Genomic DNA, 22,056 nt, shown 5'->3' on the forward strand with positions numbered 1-22,056 from the left:
CACTATTTTTCTCCCATTGACACCAATGATGGGGCGCTATTCCACTCACTAACACGAATGATGAGGCACTAATCCTTCCACTGATGCCAACGATGGGGTACTATTCCCCCCACTGATGAGGCACTAATCCTCCCACTGATACCAATGATGATACACTATTCCTCCCACTGGCACCAATGATGGAACACTATTCCTCCCTCTGACACCAATGATAGGACACTATTCCTCCCAATGACACCAACTGCGGGGCACTATTCTTCCACTGATGTGAACGATTTGGCACTATTCTCCCCACTGACGCCAATGAAGAGGCACTACTCCTCCTACTGACACCAACAGCAAGACAATTTCTACTCCTATTGGCCACAGTTCAGCCCCCCTTCAAGTCCAAAGGACAGTAACCTGCTGGGGGGGGGGGGGGGGTGGGGGATGCAAACATAGTATAGTACACTTGATGGACAGCATGCTAAATACAAAGAACTGTGTTTTTTTTAATAACTCTTGATTCATCTTGAAGACCAGACTCCTCTCCTCCACTTTAAATGTAACCCAGTGTGAGATCCTGACCTTTTGCTCTGGCACTCTCCTACTTAGAAAGATAATTTATTGTGATACAGCAATCCATCATCCAATCAGCTTCAATCTTCACCCTGCCTTCACTATCTCCCTCCATCCCATATTTCTCTAATTGCAGGAATTCTTTGACGAGGCACCAAGTGCAGCCTGTAACACCAGCGGAATGAACATAGCTTATAATGTTTTATTATTTTTTATGTTTTGGCCACATAACATTGCTGTCACATATCGCTAATAAATGTAGTGTACTATTACTCCACACATATTTAAAGTTTGTTATTGCAATACTTACCTTAAATTGGAGGTTTAGCTACAGTTTTACTTACATTACTTACCTGTAATCAAGTAAGTCCCATCATGTGCAGACTACTGGATTCTGTACAAATCTTCACTGCCCTGTCCTTTTCTGTACAAATATTCACTGCCCTGTCTTCTTCCGTACAAATCTTCACTGCTTTGTCCTCTTCTGTACAAATCTTCACTGCCCTGTCCTCTTCTGTACAAATCTTCACTGCTTTGTCCTCTTCTGTACAAATCTTCACTGCCCTGTCTTCTTTTGTACAAATCTTCACTGCCCTGTCCTCTTCTGTACAAATCCTCACTGCCCTGTCCTCTTCTGTACAAATCCTCACCGCCCTGTCCTCTTCTGTACAAATCTTCACTGCCCTGTCCTCTTCTGCACAAATCTTCACTGCCCTGTCCTCCTCTGTACAAATCCTCACCGCCCTGTCCTCTTCTGTACAAATCTTCACTGCCCTGTCCTCTTCTGCACAAATCTTCACTGCCCTGTCCTCTTCTGTACAAATCTTCACTGCCCTGTCCTCCTCTGTACAAATCTTCACTGCTCTGTCCTCTTCTGTACAAATGTTCACTGCCCTGTCCTCTTCAGTACAAATCTTCACTGCCCTATCCTCTTCTGTACAAATCTTTACTGCCCTATCCTCTTCTGTACAAATCTTCACTGCCCTGTCCTCTTCAGTACAAATCTTCACTGCCCTGTCCTCCTCTGTACAAATCTTCACTGCTCTGTCCTCTTCTGTACAAATGTTCACTGCCCTGTCCTCTTCTGTACAAATATTCACTGCCCTGTCTTCTTCTATATAAATCTTCACTGCCCTGTCTTCTTCTGTACAAATCTTCACTGCCCTGTCCTCTTCTGTACAAATCTTAACTGCCCTGCCCTTTTCTGTACAAATCTTTACTGCCCTATCCTCTTCTGTACAAATCTTCACTGCCTTGTCCTCTTCTGTACAAATCTTCACTGCTCTGTCCTCTTCTGTACAAATCTTCACTGCCCTGTTCTCTTCTGTACAAACCTTCACTGCCCTGTTCTCTTCTGTACAAATCTTCACTGCCCTGTCCTCTTCTGTACAAATCTTTACTGCCCTGTCCTCTTCTGTACAAATCTTCACTGCCCTGTCCTCCTTTGTACAAATCTTCACTGCTCTGTCCTCTTCTGTACAAATCTTCACTGCCCGGTCTTCTTCTGTACAAATCTTCACTGCCCTCTCCTCTTCTGTACACATTTTCACTGCCCTGTCTTTTTCTGTACAAATCTTCACTGCCCTGTCCTCTTCTGTACAAATCTTCACTGCCCTGTCCTCTTCTGTACAAATCCTCACCGCCCTGTCCTCTTCTGTACAAATCTTCACTGCCCTGTCTTCTTCTGTACAAATCTTCACTGCCCTGTCCTCTTCAGTACAAATCTTCACTGCCCTGTCTTCTTCTGTACAAATCTTCACTGCCCTGTCCTCTTCTGTACAAATCCTCACTGCCCTGTCCTCTTCTGTACAAATCTTCACTGCCCTGTCCTCTTCTGTACAAGTCTTCACTGCCCTGTCCTCTTCTGTACAAATATTCACTGTCCTGTCTTCTTCTATACAAATCTTCACTGCCCTGTCTTCTTCTGTACAAATCTTCACTGCCCTGTCCTCTTCTGTACAAATCTTCACTGCCCTGCCCTTTTCTGTACAAATCTTTACTGCCCTATCCTCTTCTGTACAAATCTTCACTGCCCTGTTCTCTTCTGTACAAATCTTAACTGCCCTGTTCTCTTCTGTACAAATCTTCACTGCCCTGTCCTCTTCTGTACAAATCTTTACTGCTCTGTCCTCTTCTGTACAAATCTTCACTGCCCTGTCCTCTTCTGTACAAATCCTCACCGCCCTGTCCTCTTCTGTACAAATCTTCACTGCCCTGCCCTTTTCTGTACAAATCTTTACTGCCCTATCCTCTTCTGTACAAATCCTCACCGCCCTGTCCTCTTCTGTACAAATCTTCACTGCCCTGCCCTTTTCTGTACAAATCTTTACTGCCCTATCCTCTTCTGTACAAATCTTCACTGCCTTGTCCTCTTCAGTACAAATCTTCACTGCCCTGTCCTCCTCTGTACAAATCTTCACTGCTCTGTCCTATTCTGTACAAATGTTCACTGCCCTGTCCTCTTCTGTACAAATATTCACTGCCCTGTCTTCTTCTATACAAATCTTCACTGCCCTGTCCTCTTCTGTACAAATCTTCACTGCTCTGTCTCCTCTTCTGTACAAATCTTCACTGCCCTGTCCTCTTCTGTACAAATCTTTACTGCCCTGTCCTCTTCTGTACAAATCTTCACTGCCCGGTCTTCTTCTGTACAAATCCTCACCGCCCTGTCCTCTTCTGTACAAATCTTCACTGCCCTGTCCTCTTCAGTACAAATCTTCACTGCCCTGTCTACCTCTGTACAAATCTTCACTGCCCTGTCTTCTTCTGTACAAATCTTCACTGCCCTGTCCTCTTCAGTACAAATCTTCACTGCCCTGTCCTCCTCTGTACAAATCTTCACTGCTCTGTCCTCTTCTGTACAAATCTGCATTGCCCTGTCCTCTTCTGTACAAATCTTCACTGCCCTGTCCTCTTCTGTACAAATCTTCACTGCCCTGCCCTTTTCTGTACAAATCTTTACTGCCCTATCCTCTTCTGTACAAATCTTCACTGCCTTGTCCTCTTCTGTACAAATCTTCACTGCCCTGTCCTCTTCTGTACAAATCTTCACTGCTCTGTAGGGATGATCGAACGGTTCGGGTCCACCATCGGTTCGGCCCGAACATTGGGTGTTCGAGGTTCGGCCGAATTTAGAACTTTTTGCCCAAAAAGTTCGGAATTCGGCAACCAGAACCGCCCAAAATGCAATGCTTCAGGAAATGGGCTTTAAAAGCCCGTGATTGGACCAGAACCATTAGCAAAAGCCAATTGAGGGGGCAGGAGAATGCTAGGAATGTGATTGGAGTGACTAGGGGGTCCCTAGACCAATCATTAGTGAATACGCCCCCCAGTATATAAGATCGCCCCCGCCATATTCCCAGCATTGTTATACTGGACATGGAAGAGAGTGGAAGCAGTTCGGTTAATTTTACTTTAAAAGTGTCATTTAGCTATTTTTAGTGTGAGGAAAGGGATATCTAGTGTAGTTAGAGTGCTCCTTTACACTTAAGTTAGCTTCAAAAATTTAGTTTCTGTAGGGAAAGTGTTAAGTGTCAGGGGACCGTAGTGTAGTGTAGGGTTAACTGACAGTGACTGCTATGGCAGGGTGACAAAACCCTTCCATAGCAGGGTGACCGCTATAGAGAAATGATCATTTCTCTGAATAGCTTCGGGACACCAATATGGCTTCTCACCAGCCAAGCATTTTTTATGCTGCAGGGGCTGCCACTGCCAGTGCTTTTTTGAGGACATGTTTGATGTCAGACATGACATCTGAACATGTGTATAGGGGGTATATATAGACATATATGTCTGAATATATTCCCCTAGACATATATAGGTGTGATAGTAGCAGAAATAAATGCTTGCGCTAATGAAATCATTTACAGTAATATATTTCTGCTACTATCACACCTATATATGTCTAGGGGTATATATTCAGACATATATGCCTATATATACCCCCTATACACATGTTCAGATGTTTTGCCTGCCTCAAAAGAACCCCAAAAAATGCCAAAAAAACGCTAGCGTCAAAAAAAAAAAATGCCCAGGTGTGTTTTTGCTGGCATTTTTTGGGGGGTTTTGGAGGCAGGCAAAACATCAGAACTTGTGCACAGTACCACTATACACAAGTTCAGATGTTTTGCCTGCCTCAAAAGAACCCCAAAAAATGCCAAAAAAAACGCTAGCGTCAAAAAAAAAAATGCCCAGGTGTGTTTTTGCTGGCATTTTTTGGGGGGTTTTGGAGGCAGGCAAAACATCAGAACTTGTGCACAGTACCACTATACACAAGTTCAGATGTTTTGCCTGCCTCAAAAGAACCCCAAAAAATGCCAAAAAAACGCTAGCGTCAAAAAAAAAAATGCCCAGGTGTGTTTTTGCTGGCATTTTTTGGGGGGTTTTGGAGGCAGGCAAAACATCAGAACTTGTGCACAGTACCACTATACACAAGTTCAGATGTTTTGCCTGCCTCAAAAGAACCCCAAAAAATGCCAAAAAAACGCTAGCGTCAAAAAAAAAAAAAATGCCCAGGTGTGTTTTTGCTGGCATTTTTTGGGGGGTTTTGGAGGCAGGCAAAACATCAGAACTTGTGCACAGTACCACTATACACAAGTTCAGATGTTTTGCCTGCCTCAAAAGAACACCAAAAAATGCCAAAAAAAACGCTAGCGTCAAAAAAAAAAAAATGCCCAGGTGTGTTTTTGCTGGCATTTTTTGGGGGGTTTTGGAGGCAGGCAAAACATCAGAACTTGTGCACAGTACCACTATACACAAGTTCAGATGTTTTTCCTGACTGCAAAGAACCCAAAAAAATGCCTGCTATTAAACCGGCAAGGTGTTACAGCAGAGAAGCCATATTCCTGTGCTTAAAGTTTTTATGGTTCTGGACATGCTACAGAGCTGAAACTTCACATGTACACTTTTTAGACCCCCCCAGATCTGAAATCCAAAGTAAAAATCAAAAAATCTCTCTTTTTTTTTTTTTTTATAATTTTTCAATCATTGGCTTTTTTATCAAAAATGACAATTTTTAAGAACTTTTTTTGTGTGATTTTGTGTCTGGGGGGTCTAAAAGGTGTACCTGTGAAGTTTCAGCTCTGTAGCATGTCCAGAACCCCAAAAAAAGATCATATAAGTGTAAAAGAGGGGTCCCACCATCCCTGCTCTACTGAAAAATGATCTTTTTTCTGGTTCTGGACATGCTACAGAGCTGAAACTTCACAGGTACACTTTTTAGACCCCCCAGACACTAAATCCAAAAAAAGTCATGCCTGCCTCCAAAAATGCCCGATAAATGCAAGAAAAAGCGCCGTAGAGAAGCCGTATACCTGTTCTAATAAAAATTATAAGAAAATGCTAATTTTTGGGGGGTTCTGGACATGCTACAGAGCTGAAACTTCACATGTACACTTTTTAGACCCCCCAGATACTAAATCCAAAGTTAAAATCAAAAAATCTCTTTTTTTTTTTTATAATTTTTCAATCATTGGCTTTTTTTTAATCAAAAATGACAATTTTTAAGAACTTTTTTTGTGTGATTTTGTGTCTGGGGGGTCTAAAAGGTGTACCTGTGAAGTTTCAGCTCTGTAGCATGTCCAGAACCATAAAAAAAGATCATATAGGTGTTAAAGTTAAAGGAGGGTCCCGACCCACATCCCTGTTCTACTGAAAAATTATCTTTTTTTTTCATGGTTCTGGACATGCTACAGAGCTGAAACTTCACATGCACACCTTTTAGACCCCCCAGATACTAAATCCAAAGTAAAAATCAAAAAATCTCTTTTTTTTTTTTTCATTTTTCAATAATTGGCTTTTTTATCAAAAATGACAATTTTTAAGAACTTTTTTTTGTGTGATTAATAGTTAATGGGGCATGACCCAGAACCCTAGGCACTTTTTAGGGGCATTTATTGGGTTTTAGGGCTTAAAAATGGTGTTTTTTGATTACAGAAGTTCGGGTCCCATTGATTTCAATGGGGTTCTGAAATCCGAACCGAACTTTCGTGAAGTTCGGGTGTTCTGGTCGAACCGAACTTTTCAAAAGTTCGATCATCCTTACTGCTCTGTTCTCTTCTGAACAAATCTTCACTGCCCTGTTCTCTTCTGTACAAATCTTCACTGCCCTGTCCTCTTCTGTACAAGTCTTCACTGCCCTGTCCTCTTCTGTACAAATCTTTACTGCTCTGTCCTCTTCTGTACAAATCTTCACTGCCCTGTCCTCTTCTGTACAAATCCTCACTGCCCTGTCCTCTTCTGTACAAATCTTCACTGCCCTGTCCTCTTCAGTACAAATCTTCACTGCCCTGTCCTCTTCTGTACAAATCCTCACCGCCCTGTCCTCTTCTGTACAAATCTTCACTGCCCTGTCCTCTTCAGTACAAATCTTCACTGCCCTGTCCTCCTCTGTACAAATTTTCACTGCTCTGTCCTCTTCTGTACAAATCTTCACTGCCCTGTCCTCTTCTGTACAAATGTTCACTGCCCTGTCTTCTTCTATACAAATCTTCACTGCCCTGTCTTCTTCTGTATAAATCTTCACTGCTCTGTCCTCTTCTGTACAAATCTTCACTGCCCTGTCCTCTTCTGTACAAATCTTCACTGCCCTGTCCTCTTCTGTACAAATCTTCACTGCCCTGTCTCTTCTGTACAAATCCTCACCGCCCTGTCCTCTTCTGTACAAATCGTCACTGCTCTGTCCTCTTCTGTACAAATCTTCACTGCCCTGTCCTCTTCTGTACAAATCTTCACTGCCCTGTCCTCTTCTGTACAAATCCTCACCGCCCTGTCCTTTCCTGTACAAATCTTCACTGCCCTGTCCTCTTCTGTACAAATCTTCACTGCCCTGTCCTCTTCTGTACAAATCTTCACTGCTCTGTCCTCTTCTGTACAAATCTTCACTGCCCTGTCCTCTTCTGTACAAATCTTCTCTGCCCTGTCCTCTTCCTGCTGCTGAACTTCTGGAAATGTGGAAAGTAACCGCTTTAGACTTAGTTGCACTAAAGATGATGTGACGGGGACACACCCCTCCTCCATTGACAAAAGTTATTTCACTGATTTTCACTGATTATACAAATATTCACGGCCCTGTCTTCTTCTATACAAATCTTCACTGCCCTGTCCTTTTCTGTACAAATCTTTACTGCCCTATCCTCTTCTGTACAAATCTTCACTGCCCTGCCCTTTTCTGTACAAATCTTTACTGCCCTATCCTCTTCTGTACAAATCTTCACTGCCTTGTCCTCTTCTGTACAAATCTTCACTGCCCTGTCCTCTTCTGTACAAATCTTCACTGCCCTGTCCTCTTCTGAACAAATCTTCACTGCCCTGTTCTCTTCTGAACAAATCTTCACTGCCCTGTTCTCTTCTGTACAAATCTTCACTGCCCTGTCCTCTTCTGTACAAATCCTCACCGCCCTGTCCTCTTCTGTACAAATCTTCACTGCCTTGTCCTCTTCTGTACAAATCTTCACTGCCTTGTCCTCTTCTGTACAAATCTTCACTGCCCTGTCCTCTTCTGTACAAATCCTCACCGCCCTGTCCTCTTCTGTACAAATCTTCACCGCCCTGTCCTCTTCAGTACAAATCTTCACTGCCCTGTCCTCCTCTGTACAAATTTTCACTGCTCTGTCCTCTTCTGTACAAATCTTCACTGCCCTGTCCTCTTCTGTACAAATGTTCACTGCCCTGTCTTCTTCTATACAAATCTTCACTGCCCTGTCTCTTCTGTACAAATCCTCACCGCCCTGTCCTCTTCTGTACAAATCGTCACTGCCCTGTCCTCTTCTGTACAAATCGTCACTGCCCTGTCTTCTTCTGTATAAATCTTCACTGCTCTGTCCTCTTCTGTACAAATCTTCACTGCCCTGTCCTCTTCTGTACAAATCTTCACTGCCCTGTCTCTTCTGTACAAATCCTCACCGCCCTGTCCTCTTCTGTACAAATCGTCACTGCCCTGTCCTCTTCTGTACAAATCCTCACCGCCCTGTCCTTTCTTGTACAAATCTTCACTGACCTGTCCTCTTCTTTACAAATCTTCACTGCCCTCTCCTCTTCTGTACAAATCCTCACCGCCCTGCCTTTTCCTGTACAAATCTTCACTGCCCTGTCCTCTTCTGTACAAATCTTCACTGCCCTGCCCTTTTCTGTACAAATCTTCACTGCTCTGTCCTCTTCTGTACAAATCTTCACTGCCCTGTCCTCTTCTGTACAAATCTTCACTGCCCTGTCCTCTTCTGTACAAATCTTCACTGCCCTGTCCTCTTCTGTACAAATCTTCACTGCCCTGTCCTCTTCCTGCTGCTGAACTTCTGGAAATGTGGAAAGTAACCGCTTTAGACTTAGTTGCACTAAAGATGATGTGACGGGGACACACCCCTCCTCCATTGACAAAAGTTATTTCACTGATTTTCACTGATTAGACCGCCTGAAACATGATCTGTGAATAGAGGCGAGTCTGATCAGCAATTGTATCCCAAATGTTGAGTTGTCGCTAGAAAAGTAATAGAGAGGAAATCTTCCAATTTGGATGACACTAATTCTGGTGACCTGGGTTCCCTTAATTTGCTGAGATTTCCTCTCACTTCCTGTTTTGGCTATGGGACAGGAAATCAAGGAAAATCTCCCCAATGTGACAAATATGACAAAAATAAAGTCTACAGTAACGCATGCTTGTTATACTCACTGTGGAACCTAAGGGGTTAATCCTGTGCATCTGTTTAAAAAAGCTGTTTTCTCTGATTCTCCCCTTCTTCCACAGTCCCCAATCTATCTGCTGATACTACAGAGCCTTTGAAGCAAGCTGCACATGTGCAGTTTTGTGTGTATTGCTATTGAATTTCTTTTTGTCTTCTTGGGGGAGTGCATGTGATCAGCAAAGGGCCAATCATCACTGTCCAGACAGAGGGTATGGGGGTCATGCTAGGACACAGCGCGACCCCGATCTTGGTAAAGAACCAATGACATGCCTCTTTACCCATGTGATCGGCTGTGTCCAATCACAGCCGGTCACATGTAAATGAGGAAGTGCCGTTTATTGGTTCTCCTCGCCTCACACTGTCAGAGTGTGTGGCGAGGAGAGCCGATCAGCAGCTCCTCCTCAAAGGGGAGACTACGACAGGTAATCAGGGCACTGATCATCATACTCATCCTGCCTGCTTATTTGAGAGGGCCTATGAAGAGAAACCACCGCTTCTACAAGGTGCTGGCCTGGGACAGGCTTTTCTACTCAGGCTGTGTCTGCTTTTTAAAGAAAAAAAAATGTAAGACTGCAAACATTTTGCTTTAATGCATCTGGAATGTATTTAGCCTATTTAAACTGAAAGTACATTTGAGCTTTAGGCCCCATTCACACTTATAGCAGGAACTTGAATTCCCGCTCGGGATTTTGTGTAAGCGATTTTTTACGCGATTCCGCGTGTCATGCATAGGGAAGCCATTCACTTCCCAGCTCCTTTCTGGGTGAAAAGTTTCCCGTGATTTTATAAAGTTTGTGATAATTGCGGCAAAGTTGCACCGCATTTAGGCTGCAATTTAGAATGAATGGCGCCCAAACGCACGTTAGGCTTTTTTTTTTCGCTGATTGCCTTGCAATTTGGAATCATAGACAACTGCTCATTCACGCTGTACGTACCACAGCATCCGAGTGAATGAGTCCTAAGGGCTCATTCACACCATAGGTGCATAAAAACTGATGGAAAAAACACGGAAAATTCACTTGCAAAGACATACAGTTCCATGCCCGTTCCAGTGAGACGTTGACATCAGTTTTTATGTGCGTCAGTTATGTGCCCTGTTCACACAGTGTTGACTTTGTGTCAGTTTTTTTTTCTCGCAGAAAACTGCATACACTTTGCAGATTCCTGCGCAGGAAAATCCGCACATGACACCAGTGTTGTGGTATGAACAGGGCATATAGCGAACAATTGTTTTTTTATTTGCTCTTGCAGATTGCATGCAAAACAAAACTGACGTCTCTGCACCATGATGTGAATGAGCCCTAACTCTGATCTATGGTCAGCTTTGGTCTCACTGTGATACTAAAGCTCAGAGTCCACCACATGCAACTCTTGTGTCATGTCACGTCATCCTATTTTGAGTATTTTAGACATACGCTATATTGTCAAAAGCATTAGGACGCCTGCCTTTACACGCACATAAACTTTAATGGCATGTCAGTCTTAGTCCGTAGGGTTCAGTATTGAGTTGGCCCACCCTTTGCAGCTATAACAGCTTCAACTCTTTTGGGAAGGCTGTCTACAAGGTTTAGGAGTGTGTCTAAGGGAATGTTTGACCATTCTTCCAGAAGCGTATTAGTGAGATCAGGCACTGATGTTAGAAAGAAGGCCTGGCTCGAAGTCTCCACTCTAATTCATCCCAAAGGTGTTCTGTCGGATTGAGCTCAGGACACTGTGCAGGCCAGTAAAGTTCCTCCACCCCAAACTCACTCATCCATGTCTTTATGGACCCTGCTTTGTGCACTGGTCCAAATCATTTGGTGGAGGGGGAATTATGATGTGGGGTTGTTTTTCACGGTTTGGGCTTGGCCCCTTAGTTCCAGTGAAGGGAACTGTAAAGGCATCAGCATAGCAAGACATTTTGGGCACTTTTATGCTCCCAACGTTGTAGGAACAGTTTGGGGATGGCCCCTTCCTGTTCCAACATTACTGTGCACCAGTGCACAAAGCAATGTCCATAAAGACATGGATGAGCTAGTTTTGGGTGGAGGAACTTGACTGTCCTGACCTCAATCCTGATAAAACACCTTTGGGATGAATAAAGCCCCGTACACACGTACCGATTGTCGGGCGTAAATATTCGGCCGACGACCGATCAGCCGATTGTAGGCTTGTTAGTATGATGCTTCTGACAGCCGTCAGCGCATTTTCAGCCGAACAGAATCTGTCGTGCAAGCATTAAAATATTTGTTGGCCGTCACCAGAACGGCCGATTGTTCGCTAGTCAGTACAGATTTCGGCCGACAGACAGCAGATTAGCAAGACTGGGCATGCTCAGAGAAGAAAAAAGACAAGGAAAGTTAACCATCACATGACATCACTTCTGCAGTCGGCTGTTGTTGGCCGACAAAATTCGTGTGCAGTCTTTTGCAGTTTTCAACAGACACGACAGCCCTGGACAAAAGATGGCTGATCGTTCGGCCGACGATCAGTACGTGTGTACGGGGCTTTAGAGCGCAGACTGTGAGCCAGGCCTTCTTGTCCAACATCAGTGCCTGATCTCCCAAATGTGCTTCTGGAAGAATGATCAAACATTCCCATAGACACACTCCTAAACCTTGTGGACAGCCTTCCCAGAAGAGTTAAAGCCGTTATAGCTGCAAAGGGTGGGCCAACTCAATATTGAATCCTACAGACTAAGACTGGGATGCCAATAAAATTCATATGCGTGTAAGAGTGGGCGTCCCAATACTTTTGACACTATAGTGTATACCATTTCATAAACTCTTCCCGGTTCTAAGGCACCTTCTAAAATAAGCAGAGTCAGCAGCCTAATCTCATCCCTGCTGCGGCTTCATATACAGGCCCTTTCTTGGCTAGGACCTCACATTAGTCATCAAAGCATCTGCATATAATTTACCATTAGGTAACTTAACAAAGTCTGTCATGAAAAAAAAAAAAAAAAGTTTGCAGAGTGCTGGATTCTTAAACCAGCATGTAACACGTGCTGAGTGATATTTATTTTACTCTTCTTCCTTTCAGTGATGAAAGACCCTTTGAAAGTAAGGTTTGCCCCGGCATAGCAGTTCCTCCAGGAAACACAGCATGTTCAGCGTGGAGGACCTCCTAGTTTCTCATGGGTATAAAGTGTCCAAGAGCACGCTCGCCTCATTTCAGCACAGGACTGACGGCTACCAACATGAAGCAGCAGACTGCAGGGCTGCCAATGGGATTTTGAATGGTTTTCAGCCTGACTCAGAGCTTGTTGCTGCAAACCCCACACAGACCAAGGGCCTCTTCGGTGACCATGAAAAAAATTGTGTGAACAAGAGAAGACAGATCTCTGCCGCAGGCTATCCCAGGAGCAATCAGTCCTCGGACTCATGTCATACATCAGAAGTGGGGTATGTGCCTAACCTACATTTCCCATCGCATGGTAAAACAATGCGCCACTGTGCAGCCCTCCTCTTGCGTTAGCATTTTTGTCATTTTTCATGCTAACTCTCCTTTTGCAGAGGCTACTATATTTAGCAAAGGCTATATCGTGATGGTACGCGTTAAACTATCAGAAGGGAGCGCAGTCCTGGAAGCGAATCCGCTCATTTGTATGCGGCAGATTCATTTTTAGGGTGCTTAGGGTATAGATGATTCTGTAAAATAAATAACTAAAACAAGACAGAAAAACATTTCTCTAATAATTTTCTTTTTGTAGCGACTTTATGTTAATTTCAGTGAAATTTAGGTGCTTAGGTGTCGGATATTCCCGATGAGCAGTGGTGTATTTTGGTTTTTGTGCTGCCCTAGGCAAGACTAAAATAGGGGGGCCCCCCATCTAAATTTGTCCCATCCCAGCTGCTTTGAAATTGAGCACACCTGTGCAATGGAGACAAATGGCGTACATTTTATTATCCATAGGCGACGCTTTAAAAGCCTTTACAGGTTACCACTTTAGATTTACAGAGGAGGTCTGGTGCTACAATTACTGCCCATGATCTGACGTTCATGGTGATACCTCACATGTGTGGGACGATCGCTGCGTGCGGGACCGACACGCGCTTTTCTCTTTGTGTAGAAGGACGAGGGCACTTTAGCTGTTTTATTTATTTATTTATTTGACACTGTTGCTTTAATTTTTTTAATCACTTTTATTGCTGTCACAAGGAATATAAACATCCCTGTGACAGTAATAGCCATGTGACAGGTACTTTTTATCGAGAGATCTGGGATTCCTAAAGATCCCAAATCCCTCCTCTGCATTTAAAAGCATTTAAAACACCAAGATTGCCAATGGTTTCACCAAAACACCAAGATTGCCAATGGTTTCACCAAAACACCAAGATTGCCAATGGCTTCTGAGTAAACCAGAAGTGATGTCCATGGGCGTCCGCAAGGGGGGGCAGGTGCCCCCTCTGGATTCAGGGATCGGCAAGGTGTCCGCACACTGACACTGGTCTATTGGGGACAGTGGCCTGGCCTCCTCTAAAGGGAGATCTATTGGGACCCTGCTCTAAAGGGGATCTATGGGGGACCCTGGCCTGGCCTGCTCTAAAGGGGATCTATGGGGGCGAAAAGTGGCGGGGAATGGGTGACCTTAAACCAGTAAAGGTAAACCTTGGCAACCCAGATGTTGTGGAACTACATTTCCCATGATGCTCATGCATTCTGCAGTGTAGTTGAGCTTCATGGGAAACGATAGCGGGGTGATTCCCGCAACTGCAGGCATTATCCCAGGTACAGGCGCCACCCCCCTGAAAAATGCCGTCCGAGGCAAACACCTTGTTTGCCTTGCCGTAGATATGCCCTTGTTGATGAGGATTGACCCTTTCTGTTGAATCTGTAAAATAAATAACTAAAACAAGACATCAGAGAATTTTTCTGTAATACTTTATCTTTGTAATGACTGTCTGTGATTTTTATTTTTTATTTTAAAGCAGAATTAAAGCCAATATCAAAAATGTAATATGTTGCAGCTTACCAATCCTTTAAGTGGTGTTAGCTTTGGTTCACACCATGGGTTTAAAATCTTGCTACTTCAGGTTGATTTCAAAGCTGATTTTCATGCAATGAAATCAGAAAAAAAGTAGTAGTACCTTTTTGAAAGTCGCTGCGACATAAGTTGCAGCAATTTGAACAGTTCCATTTCCAGCAATGGGGTGCCACTTGTCAGTTACAAATTGCATGGCAAATCGCACTGGTGTGAATGATGCATTGAACCCAAAAGCAAATATTACCAATTGTTAGATATGGTGGCTGCATTGGCTTTCTTTTACCTGCAGATTTAGCAGTTAGAGGGTTGAGAAAATCATTTACTATTAATAGGGGCACTTACAATGATTAACTTTTATTTATTTATGTAAAACCCTTATCTCAAAAGAATGAAAAAACTGTTTCTGTAATTTTTTTTATAAAATGTTAACTGGAGTTTGGCTTCAATTTGTGATTTAGTTTTTCAAAATCTGCAAGTACATCTAACATTCGTCTCCCCCAAGACTGACAATGCTGATGTCTGCTGTGCTCCTTCATCCAGAGTAGCAGCACTCAAATACAGGGGGAGTGTTACTGGCGAGATCACTAGGTGAAAACAGTGAAAAGTGGTGAAAAACTTAAAAAAAAGGAAACTAATGCAGCCATCACATATAAGGATTGGTTAGCTGCAATAAATATAGTTTGGGTTTTATCCTGCTTTAGGTGTAGTGGCTGTTTTCCTTTTTTAGGTTTTATCTTTGTTTTCACCTGGAGATCCGACCAGTACCATGCTCCCTGTCTTAGGGTGTCTCTACTTTATTGGGGGAGCCAAAGAAATACCCTTGTACAGCCACTTCGTTACCCAAGGGAGAGGATAGTGTTAGATGCACTGGCAGATTTAGATGGACTTGAATAACAAATTAAAGCCAAACTCAAGCTAACACTTTTACCAGTAACAGTTTTTTCCCTTTTGGGATAAAGGTTTTAAATGAATAAAAGATGACAACTGTAAGCACCCCTGTAAGCGTTAGTGGTTTGTCACAACCCTCCAGCTGCCACTTTTGCTGGACAGCTTGGTTTGTTGAAGAAAGTTGAAAAATAACAGACTTATTGGTTGGATCCCCAGGTGAAAATAAAGAATAAAAGCTTAAAGCTCCTTTCACACGGTCCACTGTCCGGTGCGGACCGTTATCTGCTCAGCGGTAATCGATCCCCGCTGAGCAGGCGGATGACAGCTCCGTCTCCGCACTGTGTGCAGAGAGGGAGGTGTCAGAGCCCCGCTGCTCTCTATGGGGGAATAGGATGAGAACGGACCGCCTGTCCGCTCTCATCCGATCCCATCCGATCCGATCCCCTGGACAGATGGAAAATAGGGTTTCCATCTGTCCTGATTTCACAGACAGGATCGGATGCGGATGGCAGCGGGTGTCAGCTGACATGTCACCGCTGACATCCGCTGCCCTATAGGGATGCATGGAGGATCCGATCAGGTCCGCCTAAAAAAAACTGACAGGCGGATCTGATTGGATGGTTTGTGTGAAAGGGGCCTAAAGCAGAACAATGGGCAATACTTTTGTTTTCATTTTGGATAGAGTAAGGGAGAGTTATAACCCCTGTCAACTTTTGTCGCCATCTGTGTCCCGTTGTGGAGATTTCCCTTCACTTCCTGTCCCAAAGCCAAAACGGGAAGTGAGAGGAAATCCCTGCAAATTAAGGGAATTCCTTGTGGACCCCCAGATCACCAGAACTAGTGTCCCCATTGGAAGATTTCCACTCTTTTACATTTCTGGGGACAACCCAAAATTTGGGATTTTCTTTTACTTTCACGTTTAATGATAATTTTAAACAGGACAAATAGAGAAGGTGAATCTCATTAACAGGGACACAGACAGCAATAAAAACTGACAGGGGTTCTAATCCCTCTCCACTCTATCCAAAACTAAAAAAATGTTTTGCCTTTAGTTGTGCTTGAAAAAAGGAAAATGAATGCAACCACCACATATATTCCGCAATATAATTAATGACTGTTTTTGGGTTTATTACTGCTTTAATTACAGTAATGAGGTTTATGTTTTTAGGCATCTTGTATGACTGATGAGTGTCAAGACATCCATTCATCTGTTAGGACTGTGAAAGGAGCAAGCTTTTTACCCATGCTGGTGAGATCTTTGACAGCAGGACCAGGGGGTATTAGGGGGTGTTCTTTTTTCTAGAGGGAAAAGGAAGAGTGATAGGCTACAGCGATTTTCCAACATGCTAGAACATTTCTAAAAGCAATAATGAGGCTTTTGTGTCCTTGCTCAAGTTGTAATATAAATAAGTGGAATTGTACAAAAAGCTAAAAAGATTGGGACTTTAATTATACCTTACCAGTGCTATAAAAAGTTTGATAGCACAATATTACATAACATATCCATTTTATTATACAAAATAATTAAAATTCTGTAGAAAAATACTACATCACATGTGTCACATATAATGTTATAGATATTAAAGCTTCTGTCGTCTACGCGTTTCGTGGTTGGGTCTCGCTTCTTCAGGACATTGGCTTGAAGTAGTTTACATAACAAATGAAGTAAAAAAAATATATTCCAACTGAAAATAAACTATAACATAGGTATACAATAAACACAGGTCTTACCAGGTTTTAATATAAATACTTGATTTTTGTAAGAAAATATCACATCGGATAAAAATTGACCCATATGTAGGTGAGTGAGTATATTCTAAATTCTGGCTGTCCATGTCCCACTTTGTAGTCAAATATATTTTTAGTAGCTTAGCTGGCAATGCAAAGAAGACCCTGGGTTTAGCTTGGTGTGTCGTTCAGGCTCGTTCCAATGTAGGGTATGTGTATGTGGATTCCTCCGCCTCCACTGCAGGGAATGCTGGCAAGGGACAGAGCCCATCCCTAAACTATGGCTCAAGGGAGAAGAAAGAGGTAATCCCCAATGCCGCGCATCCATGCAGTCCTGCAATGGTAATGAGTGTGACAACCTCAGCCAGGACTCCAACCAGGCCATGCCCCCAATGTGTTTCGCTTCACCCCCGGAGCTTATTTATGGGAATCCCTATGGTTAAGCTCCAGGGGCAGAGCGAAAAGCGTTTGGGGCGTGGCCAGGCTGAGGTTGTCACTCTCATCACCGTTGCAGGACTGCATGGATGTGCGGCATTGGGGATTTTCTCTTTCTTCCTACAATGCAGAGAAATCACCTTCTTAGCACTCATTTGGTTTTGTATATGTGATATAAACTTTATTTACAGATTCTGTTCCTTCTTTAGGGCAAATTGATAAAGCAGATATTGATCAATAGACAATAATTAACACTTTTTTCCCATCTTATAATTGCTAAAATAAATCTGTATTCTGGATTGACCCAAACACTCAACCAATAGAACATTTGCTAATGCTGATGTTTTTCAGGGAAAGATTTGGCCGATTCAGCAGGAACTAGTTGAATTTTCAATCCATGTATGACCACTGCGGTTGAACAGAAGTCAATATACCGATCGACTTCTGTTTAACTACCCTGTCTGATAAAAAAAAAAGCTCCTCGATCAGCACAGCAGGCAGTATGCTGCAGCTCTGATCTGCATATTCTGAGGGCAATAAAAATATAACTTTTCCTTACTCTATTTAAAACAGCAAGAAAAATATTTGAGTGGTAATGCAATGCGCCACAATGCTGAGGTGTGGAGGGCCAGTTATCAGTTGTGCCTGCTCATTGGGAGCTTCATTAGCAGTGTAATCCTGCTGATTACCTGTCCATTAAAGCAAGAAATGTGGGATACCTGTAAAGCACTAGACTGTCTGAACAGAAGTAAAAATCCTTTGACCGTTCTCATGTGTATATTTGAGCAATGTTTTTAGCTGTTGCTCAAGTGTTCTCCTTAAAATAAGATAAGCTGCCATATTGAGAGGCGGTCACATTCTCCTGATGTGCGAATCGAATGCAGGGAAAGCCACATCCAATTCTCACTAGTGTGAACCCAGCCTAAATATTTTCATTTTTGGACTCCCTATTATTGCACTTCAAGTGTTTTGAGTTCTTTGAAACTATGTTGAGCACTGCAATGTTTCTTTGTTGCTATTACCATAGTGTTTTGTATATCTGCACTAATTGCTAGCATCTATATATACTAGGCATGTCCAACCTGCGGCCCGAGGGCCACATGCGGCCCAGAACCACAGGCAATGCGGCCCACTGCCCCCTGACAATTTTTTTTTTGCTGGGGAGGAAGGGAGTTGGGTCGGGGGCACGGCCACAGTAGCTTCCAACTAATGGTAGGCAGAGGCTGCTTCGGAGGGGAGGGGAGGGGGGGGGGGAGGCGAGCATGTGCAGGGTTTCTGACTCCTACCACCATGGCCACTTCAAATCACTGAAGTGGTCATGGTGGTTAGAGTGTTCCTTTATTATCTCTCAGAAGTAAACCTCTGTATACTGATTCCATTTCATTTGATCATCCTCTAGTTGTGTTAAATTAGTGCGGGGGGGGGGGCGCGGTGGCGCAGGAAGGGCGCAGCGGCATTTTATTACATACCTTAACTATAGTATATATTTTATATGCGGCCTGAGAAAATATCTCTACACTCAATGTGGCCCAGAGAAGCCAAAAGGTTGGACACCCATGATATATACCATGAAGCACAGACACTTGTTTCCTATATTACATTTTTGAATAGAAATTAATATTTTTTAATTAAATGAGACAACAAAAGAACCTTTTATGTGGCCTTTTATTGGGGTCGAAAAGAAATAAATTAAGGAACACCATAATCATTTAGAAATTGCAAAGAATTTAAAAAAATATATACAAAGGTAATCAAGGCTGCAAAAATTGAAAATGAACAACAGGTTGCAAAAGTAGGACAAACCCAAATCAATAAACTTTCTATAAACCTTATAACCATAAACAAGCCAATTTTTTTTTTTTCAATAAACACCAAACACCATTAAACGTGAACAGTCCAATAAAGTCTTTAATCACACTGTCCACCCACAATAGTGGGCGATAATACCCCCTAAAAAGGATAGCCGGGACTACGGGAATGGAGAGCGGGAAAGTTTGTCTCAACTGAAGAGCTATCTGCTGGCAAACATCTCAATGAGAAGATAGTTAAAAGTGAGCGAGAATTCTGATTGGATAGCAGGTTTCCCTCGAAAAGTCCAGGGCCAATCAAAGGTTGACGTGCAACTAACCGATCCACTTATGCCTCGTTTCCACTGAGCGGAACGGTTCGGGTCGGTACAGTTTGGGAGGGTTAGAGTGGTCCGGTCTATTTAGGTGAGCGTTTCCACTGCAAGTCGGGCCACCAGGGACCATGCGGGGTTTACACCAAATGAGGTGTTTGTTTTGCTCTTTCATTTGACGTGAGCATTGAAGTTTTCCTGTCCGCCAATCAGTGGAATCTATTGTGTGACGCCAGTAGCTCCGCCCTAACCGTACCGTACCATTTCCTATGGCCCTACATCTGAAGCAGGACCAGGAATGGTGCGGTTTGGTTCGGTTGTATGGGCCACTTTCATAATGGAAACACCCAAAATAGCGTACCGTACCGAACCGATCCGAACCGTTCCGCTCAGTGGAAACGAGGCATTAGCGATAGCTGAAATCTTGCTTAGATACAGCAAGGGATGGAACCTGAAACAGGAGAGCCAAGAAACTGCCCAATACAAAACCCTACCAGATTTTTTAAATGGGCTATAATGAATCTAACAAGGGGTTCCGTGGTTTGCAATCCTATGGGGTAATTGGGTTTTGGGGTAAGTTGTCGGTCTGATCTGAGCAAAGAGCAGTGACTGTAAATCACCACCACGCCCCTCCAGCACTCACAGGAGCGCCAGGCTGGGGAGGGGCAGGAGCAGAATCTGAGAGCATTTATGCTTGCACATGATCAGATGATAGAAGTCAGCAGAGTTTCATCTCATTCACTAAGCTCCAGGGAAAATTCCCTTGAAAATTGCAATCTTCATTTGCAAAGTTAACAGTCTATTTGCCTTTAGTAAATCAACCCCATGGTGTGAAAATCCAGCGTCTTGTGATTAGAATGGTTTATTGTGCAGTTATTTATACAGAGTATTCAACATAGAGAGAAAACCATAAATAGGTAAAACTAAAAAAATCAAGTGCACATTACCTGATAGGTGTTTTTTTGGTGATTTATGTGTTGACTGCAGTTATCTTTAAATACCTTTATTGAATATTGTCAAATCAGGTGTTTTGTTTTTTTATTGGTGCATAATAATAAGAAAAAGTTCTAGACATATTCAAACACTCCTTTTTCAAAAACAAACACAGGAAGTGTACAGGATGTAAACAGACATGGGAAAAATGGCAGGCCGAGCACTTCCTGTCAGTCTGTCCAGGTGGCCTGTTCTGTTTATTTATTCTGATTGTGTTAGATGGCTGTATTGTGTACTCAGCTAAACGTAATGATCTAGTGTACATAAAGATATGGCTATCAGTTATAAAAAATGGTTCAGAAAAATGAAAATATTTGCTGAAGCCTGCACATTAAATTTGCCGTTTATACAGATCAGTGCAAACAAGCAGATATTAAAGGGGACCTTAGGGTTAATTTAGTAAATAGGCAAATGGACTGTGCACTTTGCAAGTGCAGTTGCAATCTGCAAGAGTGTTTGCTCAAGTGCTCCTCCAATAATGAGCAGTTTTTTTTTCCTTGCATATGATTGGATATTCTTTGCAAAATGAAGTTTTTCCTCTTTTACTAAGTCCTGGAGCAAATGCCCTTGCAGAGTGCAACTGTACTTACAAAGTGCACAGTCTTTTTGCCTTTAGTAAATCAACCCCATTGTGTAAGTTAAGTATATGATTAAAGCAGTAGTAAACTGCGTTTAAAAAACTTTGCAGGTTCCCTACCAAAAATAGGGGGAGACATACAGTATATACTGCCGTGCATACCCTTTACCACTGGCCAGCTGAGTCATAAGAGCCAATAGTTTACCTTTGGAGCATGTTACATGTTTCACCCGTATTTAGGGTAAAACATGTACTTTATTCCATCTCCTGCTCTCCCCCCCCCCCCCCCCCATAACAGTGGGCGGGGTTTCTTCACCCTGCACCCGCTGTCACTTCTTAAAAACATCATGGCTGTGTGGGGTTCTGCTCATACAGAGGCGTCATTCATTCTCAAATTCCTGTGAATGAATAAGCTACTAGTACCGTTTTCCACCATGGCAGACAATTGTCGTGTCAGTGGGCAGCAGGGGCGCCGATGAGCCCTCTAGTAGTCCAATTCCATTTCCTCCAGCTTTCAAACTAAAATTCCATACAGAGGTACGGGCTGAAAGCCAGAGGACATGTGTGCATTGCACCCACAACCAGTGCTTTCCAGGCTCCTGCAAAAAAAAAAATAATAAACACATTTTTTATTTTTTTTTGCAAAAATGTATATATTTATTATTTCTTCTAAAGCCTGTCAGTGCTCAAATCATACGCTGCACACTGCATCAAATTGGTCTGCATGGCTGTCATCCCAGAAGGAAGCCTCTTCTAAGGATGATGCACAAGAAAGCCTGCAAACATTTTGCTGAAGACAAGCAGACTAGGGACATAGATTACTGGAACCATGTCCTGTGGTCTGATGAGACCAAGATAAACTTATTTGGTTCAGATGGTGTCAAGCGTGTGTGGCGGCAACCAGGTGAGGAGTACAAAGACAAGTGTGTCTTGCCTACAGTCAAGCATGGTGGTGGGAGTGTCATGGTCTGGGGCGGCATGAGTGCTGCCGGGACTGGGGAGCTACAGTTCTTGAAGGAACCATGAATGCCAGCATGTACTGTGACATACTAAACCAAAGTATGATCCCCTCCCTTCAGAGACTGGGCCGCAGGGCAGTATTTCAACATGATAA

General features: G+C 43.1%; 1 protein-coding gene across 1 annotated transcript in view; it reads left to right on the forward strand.

Moving 5' to 3' along the window:
- Positions 1-22,056, forward strand: part of JCAD (junctional cadherin 5 associated) — a 180,821-nt gene that overhangs the window by 100,400 nt on the left and 58,365 nt on the right. Inside the window, exon 2 of the mRNA XM_082258124.1 lies at positions 12,258-12,619. Coding sequence (XP_082114250.1) covers positions 12,321-12,619 — 299 coding nt within the window. The 5' untranslated portion in view covers positions 12,258-12,320. The remainder of the gene's footprint in view (positions 1-12,257; positions 12,620-22,056) is intronic.

The sequence above is a fragment of the Pelophylax lessonae genome (assembly GCF_965119305.1).
Source record: "Pelophylax lessonae genome assembly, chromosome: 5".
In the NCBI taxonomy this organism is placed as follows: domain Eukaryota; kingdom Metazoa; phylum Chordata; class Amphibia; order Anura; family Ranidae; genus Pelophylax; species Pelophylax lessonae.